The sequence below is a fragment of the Amphibalanus amphitrite genome, unplaced genomic scaffold (assembly GCF_019059575.1).
Source record: "Amphibalanus amphitrite isolate SeventyFive unplaced genomic scaffold, NRLGWU_Aamphi_draft 001755F_arrow, whole genome shotgun sequence".
In the NCBI taxonomy this organism is placed as follows: Eukaryota; Metazoa; Arthropoda; class Thecostraca; order Balanomorpha; family Balanidae; genus Amphibalanus; species Amphibalanus amphitrite.
The window spans coordinates 49,889-63,974 of record NW_024883248.1 but is presented as its reverse complement, the minus strand read 5'-3'; the positions used below and the strand labels follow the sequence as shown (position 1 = coordinate 63,974).

General features: G+C 47.4%; 1 protein-coding gene across 1 annotated transcript in view; it reads right to left on the bottom strand.

The window, feature by feature from the left end:
* Positions 1–8,844, bottom strand: part of LOC122375001 (nascent polypeptide-associated complex subunit alpha, muscle-specific form-like) — a gene marked incomplete at both ends in the record, with an annotated part of 53,216 nt that extends 44,372 nt beyond the window's left edge. Inside the window, one exon of the mRNA XM_043354130.1 lies at positions 7,842–8,844. Coding sequence (XP_043210065.1) covers positions 7,842–8,844 — 1,003 coding nt within the window. The remainder of the gene's footprint in view (positions 1–7,841) is intronic.
* Between the last annotated feature and the right edge of the window lie 5,242 nt (positions 8,845–14,086).

The following is a 14,086-nucleotide window of genomic DNA, read 5'->3' as shown; positions in this document are numbered from 1 at the left end:
TTGCATAGATTCAGTAACTTTATGGCACGAGCGGCCGGAATCAATACTTTCGCATCGGCAGTTCCTTGCAGGATCGCAGAAACTTTTTCACGAGGCAAACGGAAAACCTGGGTGTCAATAGGCAGGTTTATGAGCGCGCTGCAAGACCCCTCGGATCTTCTCGATATGCCTTGCGAATCCCTATCGCTCATAAATACTTTTAGTGGTTGCTGTGCTTATAAAACAAGCGGCATACCTATTTTTTTTTTAATAATGCATTTTAATTTTTAGTGTTTAAACAATAAACCAGAAGTTTTTTTTTTCAAACAGATAATATCAAAGGCAATGTCTCAAGTCAAAAGTGCTACTGGAACACGAAGCGTAACCATTCAAATAATGTTTTTTTATGGGATCAAAACTCAAAAGGTAGCAAAACAGAGCATTATGTGCAGTTGTTTAGATAACAGAACTTAACAAACGCAAGTGAGAAGCATTTCTCAAGTACCTATTCCTTTAAATGATACTCGACTACTCGTTGTGGTATCAAGAAGCCCATGCCGTCCACCATATACAACTACACGTCCCGTACCAGAGCATCCCCTCCTGGCGTTCTCTGAATATTAAAACATCAGGAACAACGCAGGCATCTTACCGCGGTCACCTTAATTAAACTTCAGATGTGAAGGCGTAAGAATGAATGAATGAATGAATGAATGAATGAATGAATGAAAGAATGAATGAAACTTCTTTCATGTGGACGCGCAGGCGCCCCGGTATAGATAATCATCATCTATTCGTGATAAAACAAAGAATGTTTCCAAGCAGGATCACGAGCTCTTAATGAACATTGAACTGCTACAATTTCGCTTACCTATGAAAAGGGCAGGAATTAGAACTGCGAGTTAAAACAAGAAATGTAGCTACAAAGTACAAAATCAACATAGCGCTATTTTTATTAAGGTCGCTAGGTCAGAGATGCTGCAAAAAAAACAAGCCTCGAGCATTTAAATCGGTGTACTCAGTAAAAGAAACCACATTCTAAAAGCACTGTGCGGTTGACTTTACATAAAGTGTCCTTCCTATAAGTGCCACACCAAACCATAAAATGTCAGAGTAGAAAAGATTTTGCACATTGAATTCGTTCTTTCATAAAGGAAGAATGTCCTTACTCTCCGCCATCCTAGCATGGAAACTTCGATAAACTATTGATAAGAAAGCTTGATGGCATGCGAACTATTCCTCTTTCGCTCAGATTGGCTTTGGTCGGGCGCTCATTCTTCAGAAATTCAATAAATCGCGTTTCAAAAGTCCATAACAATATCATCTTTCGGCAATAACAACTGCCCTTTGAACGCTTTCGGTGGTTTTCAGAGTCCGTTTCTATGATGTTGCCAGTATTTATACAAATAAATCGAATTTTGTTGTGCATTTACTTAGATTATCATTTCTCTACTCGATGGTTTACAAAATGCGTGCGCTACGACCTGAGTGATATTTAGAACTTCACAAAAAAACTGATAATGCTAGATAAGCTTAAGTGACTCGGCCACAGAACGATGATTCTGTGTTGGTCATCTAAAAAAACAGTAAATTCTGTTACAGCAGCAATTTGAAACAGCAAACGTAGGGCTGATTCATCTAACAAAGTTCATCACTCGCGGACAACCTGTTGTCCAATGATCTATGGCTTGGAGGTCACCAGGAACACCCAGCACGTGATGCATCTTCGCTGCAAACTTGGGACATGTCATATATCATAAAGCTGCGAGAGTTCACAACTTCAAAACTAATTTCCGGGTCAGGAAATGGGGCCTCATATCAGCACCTGCGCGAAATGCGTCTCGAAATTGTCACCGATAGCGATCAAATCAAGTCAAACAAACTTAGTAACTACGTTCTGCAATCACCTTCTTCAAATGTTATGTTCCCATTACACAGCTAAGTCAATCAGCCTGAATCATGCTGGAGTTTGGCTGGAGCCATGTCAGAGTCATGTTTAGAGTCATGCTCCACTCAGTCAAGCTCCAGTGCTGTCCTTGGCAGTGAGTCATTCTGACGGAAAGTGGCAGCGGTCCAAGCCACAAGTGGTTGTTTCACACTTTCGTGACCACCGAAATACGCCACTAGGCCAAAGCCGTCACACTATAGTGGCTCACAGGCCCGGCACGCGACGCCAGCCGAGCGGCTTAAACTGAGCTGGGGGGCTTAATTTGAGCGGATCAGCTTTACGGCCGGGTCATGAATGTTTGATGGAGCTGGGCGGCACGGCTGATGTGCTCTGAGTTTCGAAACAAACTGTGGTGACGGACTGTTGAAATCACGTCTAGGGTTTGATGATAGCGCTAAGATGTGCCGCGGGATTTTCGGGGATCCTGGAGCTAGGATGTTGCAGAATTGGGATACATGACGGGCATAACACATGATGTCACACAATAGATAACACGTAACTATAATAGCTGAAATGGCTTGGTACATTTTATCTTCATTGTTAACATGCATCTAAAACATTCTTTATGCGGAATGTGGGTCAACGAGAGAGCCAGATCTATCAATAGACGCTTTTTCCCTCATAGGTGATAATTTCGGCCATTTGCATTCGACTGAGTGGAAAGACACAATTTTGACACATTGCTGCCACCTGACAACTCGGAACTGAATTCCAGAGTGGCTACCAATTTCTGCCTTTAGCTGAGGTGATAACACAACGGTACCATCACTGACTTCACACTACCAACTCACATCACGGTTCTCGCCTCACAAAACACCCGGCACCAAAAACAACACTAAACAAACATCAAACGCTAAAATACGTGACAGCAAAAACAGCCAAATACCGGCACCATCAGAGCCTCGAGCCGCCTCGCTCTCACCAAAACAAACCGCCGGTGACCTCGACCCAAAGTCCGCCCACGCGACGACTGTTTATCTAACCGACAAAAATCACCACTCCCTTCCATCCCACACAATAAAAATCACACGCACGAACAGCCACTTGGGTGACATCACGGCCCTCACGCAATGCGTGATATCACAATCACTTCACGCACGTGCGTAGCACATGACATCACCGATCACGCACCTGGCACCACGCGCAGTGACCGCACGTGCGGCCAATCCATGACACATCGCGCGTGGGAGGCGCACGTGCGCGCTAGTTGCCCCATTCTAATGGCCAGATTATGCGGCTCGGTTGGTGGGGAAGCAGGGGAGAGTGCGCAGAGGGAGGGAGGAGAGAGAGAGGGGGGAAAGACGTAACTAGCCGTGTGGGTAGCGCGGTGTGGAAATCCACGGTCGTCGATGGTCGCTGATCGGTGCGGTAGGAGGGGACGGCCTTGGAACTGGAGCGGACACCAGCTGACGGGGGCGGGCCGACCGCGAGAACGGTGGAAAGTGAAACCCAACGCGGCCCAACACCGGAAATAGAGAGAAGTCGGCACAACGGTCAGGAGCGCTAGCTGACAAGAGGGGGGAGGGGAGACAGGTGGACTGATGTGGATCTGCGGCTCGAGTAAAGGAAGAAACAAGGGGCGGCGGATCCGGGGAGGGGCTTTGAGGGCTAAAGCCCCTAGCCAAAAAAGAAAAAAATTGCCGTCCTGCAGAGCAACGAATCAGGGCGCCGTAAAATCTCAAAATCACTTTATCCCATAAATTACATCAGAGAAGGGGTAAGATGTTGTCTTCGATTTTCACTATAGGCGGCCAAATCGTACGTTTTGCCGCCCCGTAGGTGGAAACCATATCGCCCTCATTCCATTGGCCACTGGCCGAAGAAATTCTGAATCCGACCCTGGAAAAGACAGTACGCACCTGAGGACAGTCCTGGCCCCATCTCAGGTTATCAAGCGAATGAAGGGATCAGTGAGCGACAGCACAAAACATTAGAAGCAGGTGATAGTAATGGCTGAAACAGACTCTTTTCGCGTTCAGGAAATCGCATGCGAGAACCTATTCAAATACATTGTAATTCTTCTCGCCTCAATCGCATGCGGGAGGTGCGTGCGATTGATGCGAGCGTGCTTCCATGTATTTGAATAGGCTCTCGCATGCGATTTCCTGACTGCGGAAAGAGTCTGTTTCAGGCTTTATGGATTTTCGAAGAGAAAACATGGCTTGAGTTTTGAACCAAATGGTTTGAGTGTAGGAGAGTTCAAGTGTTTTTTTTCGTAACCTTCTTCTTCGTACCTCGTGCCACGAAGGATTGAGGAACGTGATCAAGGGCTGTGAGTGTAAGGATGCTAAAATCAATGCAGCAATCAATGTTGAACTACCCCACGGAACAAAGTCCCGTTCATCAGATCAGTTTTCCTGATCCAGATGGAAAGCTAAGATGTGGTTATCATTTTGATTGAAAGTGCACCGACGCATCCGATGCTTCGATTCGATATTAGATGAAAGAACACAAAAACAACGATCTCTCTGAACCGGAAAATTGTTGTTGCTCGGTTTGCTTTTCACTTCGCTATCTGCTTGTCATGTCTTCAAAGAATCCTATCGCTTTTTGTCAAACGACATGCCCCACTTTCAAAACCAAACACAGCAACAAAACCATCTGCCGCACCTATAAACCTACCCATGCGCGACTTCATTTCAACACAGCGGTGCCGCTCCGTTTCCACAAACACACTCAGGTGGGGTGTCAACATACACCATCGATATCCCCACCGAGGCCGAGTTCGGAGGGAGCCCCGATCGTCCATCTCAATAAGCACCCATCAATTCATCATCCTCGCCCGCCCGCCGCTCGTGCGTCCCGGCTGCCTACCCTAACCTGTCACGGATCACTCGTCTCGGCACGCGCCGATCGCTCCCTTCACAGACCGATAGAACTGGGTGCGTGCTCTACAAACAAGCACACAAATAGACAGACACGCATGCATGGAGACGGTCTCTCACAAATATAGGCTTCAGTGCTACGCTCGCCCTACACACCCACACAAGCACACGCTTCACTGCCCGGAATAAACACTTGTGCTCTGAAGGTTGGTGTGAGAGCTGAAGGGACCTTGTCCTTATGTTGATCTGAAGCAGGCTGATTTTACGTGACGCAGAAACGTGCAATGAGTTGTCGTGATTCAGCATTGACGTGATTGAATCGTGAATGAGCTGACGTGATTTGGCAGTTGATGTTAACTAGAGCGATGACTTGACATAGTGACGTGAGCTGAAGCGCGAAGTTATAGAACGGTGTAAAATAATGCAACTAACCATGACCTGACCTGACCTGACTGAGTTTGTCCCGCCTAACACGACACAACTGTTCGCGCCTGACATGTAACATCTTCTGACACACAAGTGACATTTCCCTCCCCTCGCCCGTACGTTTCTGGGTCCAGCCAACACTCACACCCCTCCCCTCCCCCTCATCCCCCGCGGGGTTCGCACAGTGTTGAATCTCGGTCAATCGTCTGAAACACTCGTCACTCGGGGCCGACCCAAACAAACCGAGGGCTGGCTAGAGGAAGTCAACAGACACTCGTGTGCGTGTATTCCGTGCCCGTCGGGTGCGACGCATAGTGAGCGAGAAAGTAGTGAGCCAAGAATGAGGAAGTCAGTGAGTTACAATCATGACTCATGAGTGAGTTATGAAAAGAGTGAAGTTCACGACTGATAAGCAGGCTGCTTAGCACTTATCTTATCTGACTGCTTAGTCACCCATATCAATTCACCAATATACATATTAGTATTTCGAAAAGTAACTTCTAGTCAAACAGCTCCTATAGGCTATAAGGGGCCTCTTCACATGCAGTTTTATTGACTTTAAATGGCCTAATTAAAGTCTGTTAACTAGACTATGTCAGCGACAGCACACTTTCCCAAGTTGGTCGTAAAAAAGAGTTGATGCCAGCCGGCAAAAGCGCACTGAACGATTGCCCACTTTCGACCACAATTAACTCGGAAACAAGGTCGTTGTTTAGGAAACACCGTGCTGTTCTGTGTGTACATCGGAACGGCCACCTCCAGTGGCTTTGTTTCGATGTCGTGGTTTCCATGACAACCGTTATGTCCGCCTCTTGGCTGCTAACCGCTCTTTACGACCCCACAAGGCCCATCAAGTGAAGTGCTAAACGGGATATACCTGGTACAACTACTGGTTAGTGGTAAGACCCTTCTGCGGGCTGGACTCGCAACATTTTTCAAGTAGTCTGGTAAGAGAGACATTGTCTATGTAGTAAGAGAGACATTAAACATATTAGGTATGATCAACATTCCACGCAGGAAACCCTTAAAGGGACCCTCCCACCTTCAAAAAAGTTAATGAATTGGCACGAAAGTGATGTCGCTCGGTTCAGAAAGAGCGAAAACGAATATCTACCAAATTTCATCGAAAAATATTCACCGGTTTTCAAGATATTAGACTTTTACTTTTGTTTACTTTTTGGAATCTCCGCTGTTCCTAGCGACTTTATTTGAAAGTGCGGCATTTGTTGCGCGCAAAGCGGCATATACCACCGCGTGCTACCAAACGTTTTAGTAAAAGATTTAAAAATCGTTAGATCTCCGCTGACGTCACAAATTCTAAGGGGGCATACCAATGCACTAGCCCCTTAGAATCCGAAAACTGCAAGTTTGAAATTCCATATCTCCGAATTAAAGCATTTGTCGATGTTGTGAGTGCCCAAACCGGTATTTGCAGGCCATGGCCACCAATTTGGCTATCTCAACTCAAAACTAATGTTAAGGTGGGAGTGTCCCTTTAAACCAAGCGCTACCAAATGAACGAACGATAATTTGGCCAACTTTACCTGAAGAGACAGAAGCTATTTGTTTTGATTTCCTTACACAATATGTCTTGGGAAAAGATCATTAGACCTTAGCCAAACATCGACTGAACTATGACAACATTTTCGCACATTTCTATGCATAGGCATTCTTTTATACCAATATGAAAAAGTCCAGCGTATCAACAGCAGCACAAGTCATTGCTCACTGATTACATCAATTCGCGTTATCGTGACAACCAGTCTTGTTACTCCCCATATATCCCAGCAGGGAGGGACCAATACCCTCGGGATTTGTAATCATTAAACTCCCCTGGGTCTCGCCGGGGCAAATGGATTAATCCACATCCTCTACATACACCGTTTGTAAGATAATGGCACCTGATTGAATTTGGCTCCACGGTCGGTCTCTCCAAGACAGTGAATAGATGTAAGGCAGGATGAGGACTAACTTGATCAGCTAGCTGAAGAGGATTATAGGGGGATGGTAATTATAGCCGGTATGGGAAGTCCCGATGGAAATGAAGATGTGTGATCCACAATTTGCTACACAAAGTACGTGGATAAATGATGACAGATACTTTCATCATGAAGGCTGGATGAAACCGGACAAGACCGGAAGAATTGTGTAGAAGCTGGCTTTAGCTTCAAGGGATAACGTTTCACTTCACGTGCGCACGTGCAGCACAGCTTTCGCTCATTGAAAACGCCTTAGCCATAACAGATCGCGCTTAAGCTCAAGTGCATCAGTAAGGTAAAACGGTATTTAATTTCAATAAGTTTCAAGAGGCACGACCGTGAGTGGCATGTCAGTGATGCAGGTGGCTTCCTCCGCAAAATCAGCACGCACTTCACACAGGTGCCAATATGTGGAGCAAACATGGAATACAGACGCATGACAATGTGTGGCACCAAGCAATCATGCATCGGAAGATGACAAGAACGACACGATAAACTGGGAATAAAAGTGACCTTGAAGTAGTCCCTGACCTAAGAAGGCTCAGGATAGACCAGTAACTCAGAACTGACCTGGAACTGGTCACGATCCGGCATTGTCCCGTGACCTGACAAGTTAATCCGTGACTTGAGACTAGCCCGTGACCCGTGACCCCATGACCCGAGACCCGTGACCTCCGGACTCACCTGGGGCTGCTAGAATCCGTTGCGTCGTCTTCTCCAATCACCCCCGGCTGAAACTCGGGATGAAAGTACACCACACTCGACTTTTTGCGGGCCGGCGGCGGCGGACTGCTGGTGAACACCGGTCGGGAGAGGATTCTCGCCAAGCTCACAGGAGACCGATGACGCTCTGAGCCGCTGGGTCTGGCTGTCGGAGCGCCAGTGCTCGCCGGAGCGCCGGTACTCGTCGCCGATGCGCCGCTGAACGTCTTGACACCCCCTCCGGCGCGGCGCGCGGAACAGCAGGGTGAGAAGAAGGACCCACAAACGTGCGGTTTTTCAGGCGCTGTGTCTGGTGAGGTGGTCGAACTTGCTGAACTGGAATCGCTCGCCGCCGGGGCTTCTGCGGAACTCCCAGCGACCGCAGCGGCCGGCTGAGCGGGCACAGAGTCCGCCCTGGTCGCAGACGGCTGAGTCGTCGGTTCTGTCGACCCCAGAGACTCCGCTCGAGGCGAGCCCGATGACTTCGAGACACCCGAGTTCTCGCTCTTTCTCGCGTCGTCTGCGACAGAGTCTCTCACCGACTCGTCCCCTCGCGCTGCGCTCCCGGTGGCGGCGCCGTTCGGGTGTGCGTCGCTCGCGTCGCTATTCTGGTCACCACTCTCGCGTGTCTTTCCGCCCTCACTGGACGCGGGCGGGGCGCGCGAGCCCGACTGCTCCTGGGACCGCCGGTCGCTGGTCTGAGCGGCGGCGGCGGACGGACCTTCACTGCGACCCGCGGCAGCAGCGGGGGACGCAGTAGCGGCAGCAGCGGCGGGGGCGGGGGCGGGAACGGGGGCGGTGTCGGGCGCTCGGCCGCGCGACAGCCTACCCCGCAGCGACTGGAGTGAGCAGGCCAGTCGGCCGGCGGCGCCGCCGTCGGAGCCGGCGGCCGTCGGTGGCGGCGGCGGCGCGCGCCGGCCCGCGTCCACAGGTGGGGCACTCATCGGCGCCGGCTTACCGCGGTGGCTGCCGCGACCCGGACCAGCTGGAACAGACAGCGGGGGAGAGGGGGGGGGGGGGTCAGCTACTGGGGGCTGGAGGGAGTGGGGGGGGGCCGTCAGTGACTGAACGGGGGGAGGGGGTCAGCTACTGAGGGACAGGGATCGTCAGCAACTAAGGGGTAGACGAGAAGGGCGTCAGTAACTGAGGGGTAAAGGAAGGGGACGTCAGTGTGGTTGAGAGCTGGACGGAGTGGGGTGAGGGAGCGTCAAGACTGGAGGGTAGGGGTTGCGACTGAAGACTAGGGGGAGTAGGGGGGCTCAGCTACTGAAAGGCAGAGAGACGGGGGCATCAGGCGCGAATGACTGAGAGGCCGGGGAGGGAGAGAAAGGCGTCGATAATTGAAAGACAAGAGGGACAGTATTTAAGGAACAGATATATTGGAGGATTAGTACGAAACCAAACATTTCATTGGCCTGTTTCATTGATTTTATCGTGCTTTCATCGACTCTCTATGAGTATTTCACGTACAACACAACATCCATTAAATCGCAGACTCGTCAATGTTTGATGGCTCGACTCTACATCAACATGTGACCAATCACGGCCGAACAAACATGTTCACACGCAGCCACCGCGACACGACTGAACAAAAACAGCTCACGGAACACGGACAGTGAACACGATGACAATCGAACAAATCAGAACGTCAAAGGCTGATGGACAAATGGCTAATAGCTAATGTGCTGCTCGATTAACTTCAAAAGGCAATCAATACCATGCTATTGCAGGCTGTTCGACTTCGATTATAGCAAATCGAAACCTTTGATTATTGTGATATTCGAAAATGTTGCAATGCGGAAAGTTTTTATAAATCCGGGTCCACTTCGATGGGTATTTCTTACACAGGTTCGGATCTCTACCACGATCACTTCGATCGAGCGATAAACGAAGGGTGTTCTTGATTCAGTCATCAACAGCTTACGTTACAAACAAAGACCAATGAAACTTGCACATATAGTGTGACAACCTTAGAAAATGAACAAAACCGAAGGAGACGCCTTGTCCCTATGACGCTTTGTCGGCGCTCACAAAAGAGATATAAACATAGTTACGGTCATTTCACAAAAACGTGCGATGGCCCACTTCTTGGTGAGACCATCGATCTTTGCTCAGCACTGACACCAATGTATAAAACATTCGAACTGAAATATATACAGAATGCGGCACCGATTCCAACCCTCCCGGCCATAGCAATTTGCTGGAAAACGCCTATATGGCGAAAGCCTTTTTACGCAAATCCGTAAGTTTACACAAAAGAAGTGGGACGATGTATCGACGCATTTCTCAGCATATGACTTGGTCACGAGTTAATTTGTTTGAGTTGACCTAGATCTCTTCAACAAAAAGAATAATCTGCCTAGCTGGATACAAAAGTGATATTGGGGTCAAGTTGGGTCAGAGTAAAAGATGTTTGGTCACGTGTTTGCTTAAAATCTAAAAACAAAGATAACTAGGCCTTCTACCAGCTCTGACCATACATGTCGAGGACAACGGTTTTACTTTTGCTTTAGCAGCAACCATGAAAATAAAGTGAATATGTAAGTAGATTCTAATGTAACCAGCTGTGAGTTCCCGCGGCGAATACACTCTCATTGATTTGCGTTCGATTTTGCTGGGACATAAATACACCCGTGAAAGTGCGTTAGACGGATCAAGTGCTGGTAAGTACAGCTTTCTAATACCAATCTAACAGGAACATTCACTTAGGATATTGCATCCTGTTCGACTCAGCCGAAGAATCATCAACGTCATCCGCTAAATGTCACCGAAATGTCATCAACCTAGTCTGACAGTGATTATCGTTAGCCGTTGGCCAAATCGGCTACCGTTCGTTCATCACTCACATAAAAACGATTATTCCATTTGGCGTTGCCCTTTGCCCTGACCTGACGACTTTCCTCTGAGCTGGTGGTGCCTCTTCCCAACTGTGTATTCCGTCAGTCGTCGGACCCACAGCAGCTCAAACCGTCGCCATGACAACGAACACAAACAAACGTCACAGAGGCACGAGCTGAGAGAATGATTCGGCCTGGGCGCCTCTATACAGCGGGACACGGTGAAATGCTCCACGGCACAATTGTGCACATTATTGGGCGGCCATTCACAGTGTGCTCATATTCGAAGGTCATCTTCACGGTGTGAAAAGATGTGCCCGTGCGTGTAGTAAAGGGGCAGTTATCGAAATAGCTTCAGCATTGTAGCGAATGGGAAAGAATGCAATCTACCAAGATCTCTAAAATATTAACGTATATGATACTGGAGTCACTGGTTGAGTGGCTGATAGATGAGGGAGGTTGGTGCCAGTGTTCGCCACGGGCCGGGCCAGCCCAACGGGCCATGGGCCGGGCTGGGCTACGGGCTGGGCCGGGCCCCCAAATATCATTAGTGAACGGGCTATGGACGGGCCGGGCCAAGAGGTTTGTGGACTATGGGTTTTGCGACTTATGTCAATTTAAGAAAATTTGGAAACTGATGCAAACAAAACCCACTGGGAAAATACTAAAACTAAACCAAATTTAAGCAATGTGAAAGAAAACCTACTTGATATTGAATTTTGGGAATCTTGAGAATCATCCAATATCACATCATGTCACACATAGGAGGGTTTTCATAAAATTCCGCAAGCAAAAAGATCAGAGAATCTCTAGCATCATTAGTTTGTTAATAAAAGTTAAAATGTAGTTATCAGAATAACTTACTTAGCACTACAACTCCAAAAACTAAGAAGCCACTCAACAATGATTGGCTACAGGGCTACATTAAGTTTAACACTTATATATGGCGATAGTGAGACAATTCCAACACAGTCTCTTTTCCTTCACCGACGGCTTTTTAACGAACAGAACCTTAAAAGGATACTCACGAAGCACACTGCAAGTAACGAGGAATTCTACAGAGTATTTCGCGATGAAAGCTTCTTTAAATGTCCATAAATTTGTCAAAATAAATCACACAACAACAATCCGGCCCCTTCTCAACAAAATTTGCAATCATGGCGGCGCTATGTTTATGTGGCGGCATCTAGGTAGTATACACAACAGTATATCAAATAAATACGTTTTTTATGTAAGTATCAAGGTGAAAAACAAAATAAAACAAATAAAAAATAAAACTTTTATCACAAAGTCTGAAAACTCGAACGAAAAACAAAATAAAAACTTGATCATATATGTTTTATTATACAATTGGTCAAAATCGCTACCTGCCGCAGCTGCGACAATGAAGAAGTGTTCGCTTATTTTCAATTGATGATGATGATGCGTAAAAGTCGCAAAATCACCCAATGACATTTCAAGCTTACCATGTTTTCTGCTTACGCTGCTAGCGATATCCATACCTTGAAAAGAGCCTAACATAAAATAGCAAGGAAAGCAGCAGATAGTTTAGTTGTCCACAGAGATTCGGTTGACACGTGGGCATGAATTGAAAATAGATTAAATCAGTTTTGCTGATAAATGGATGGATTTTCTCTTTTTTGGAAGACAGTGCTAAAGCTAGTGTCACCTATTTTGTATGCTTTCTCAGGCTTTTGATATTGCAGCATCAATGGAGTGAATTTAACAGCAAGGTCAATCCCAGACAGATTCATCAATTCCCATAAGTCAAGCTTTTTTTCTGCTGGTAAGTGCTGGGAAGTATAGAGTAAGTTGCAAATACTTCCTTCAAGTATGCATTAGAGTCACCAATTATGCATGATAATGTTCACACACATCAGCTTGCAAGATGACTTTACTCATAGAATGTAGTTAATGTAATCATGTAAACTTTTTATAGGTGTGTAATCATGACCTAATTGACTGAGGTGCTTGCTGTTAGTGTTAAAATTTGTGCCATAGGTACTTGAAATGATTATATTCATTGAAAAGAAGGGAGTCATGATTGCCATGTTAATACATATTCATACAATTTGAATTGTTCTCAAAATAGTGTAATCAATCATGCTTATTATAGCAATAGACTAAGACAATAACTAGATTGCTATTTTTGACGGGCCGGGCCGGGCTGGGCTTGGACATATTTGCCAGAGCGGGCTACGGGCTGGGCTGGGCTCTGAACCCATGGGCCCGGGCCGGGCTGGGCTGGGGATTTTGGGGCCCGTGGCGAACACTGGTTGGTGCATTTACAACCGTATCCACAACAACACTGTCGACAGGGACGGAGAAGCAGGCTCAGATTGTCCATGCCCTCCGACACTGCGAGCATGCGACCAACATAATGTCGGATCTTCATTCGACGACTTCTGTTGGACATCTGCCCCGTTTTACACCACATTTGCTCCTGGTGAGCTTTTGTTGACAATAATTGCCCTCATCCTCACAGCACCACAAAAAAATATGGCTGGGTCCACACAGTGCAGCTAGTGGCAGTCGAAGCGGAAAATAAAAGTTACAATGTAGAGTAAGATCTGAGCTCATATCTAACTGGCTCGAAGGGCGTCATGGCGGCGAGTTATGGAAGTGATGATGACACTGACTGTGACGTTGACGGTAATGGAATCTGTGTTCTGTGAAAGCAACTGTGACCGTAACGACAACTGCGACATCAGTGAAGGCGAAGGCGCAGGCGATGATAGTCGCGAAGTAAGAAACCACCACCAGGCGGCCCTCAGGTCACCATTCAGCACCTGCAGTAGTCGACCACCATGAGGTGACCGCTACCGTCACACACCGTCACACCATTCTGTGGTCATTTCTCATTTCGTCACACTATCCCACGCCGACCAAACCATGCCCTGGGGCGGTACGGTACGGGGGGGGCGGCGGAGTGGGGGGGGGGTATGTGTGGGAACTGGCACTGGACCAAGGTCGACTGAATGGGCGCCCGGGTGCGACAGAGCGGAACTGAAGTACGGCGGTGACGTACTCACGGGAATATGACGTCATTGGGGGCAGAGTCGTTATGGCAGGGATATGGCGGAAAATGATGATGGTTGTTCAATGTTCATGACTGTATGTTGTAGCAGGCAGTCTGAAATTGAATGAGAAAGTAATCTGGTGAAAGTGCAAAAATATAATGGAATAATGCTGGGGAGCATATATTTGTACTTTAAAATAAAATGTAAGTAAAATGTAAATGAAATCTGCACACCGAAAAAGTAGACTTGTGGAAAAGCATGTGATTGTGGGCTTGAACAAAAAACTAACACGTGGATTAGAGTTGCAAAATTTCTCTACCGCACTACCGGCATGCCGGTAATTTTTCACTACCGCAGGTGTTTTCGTGGT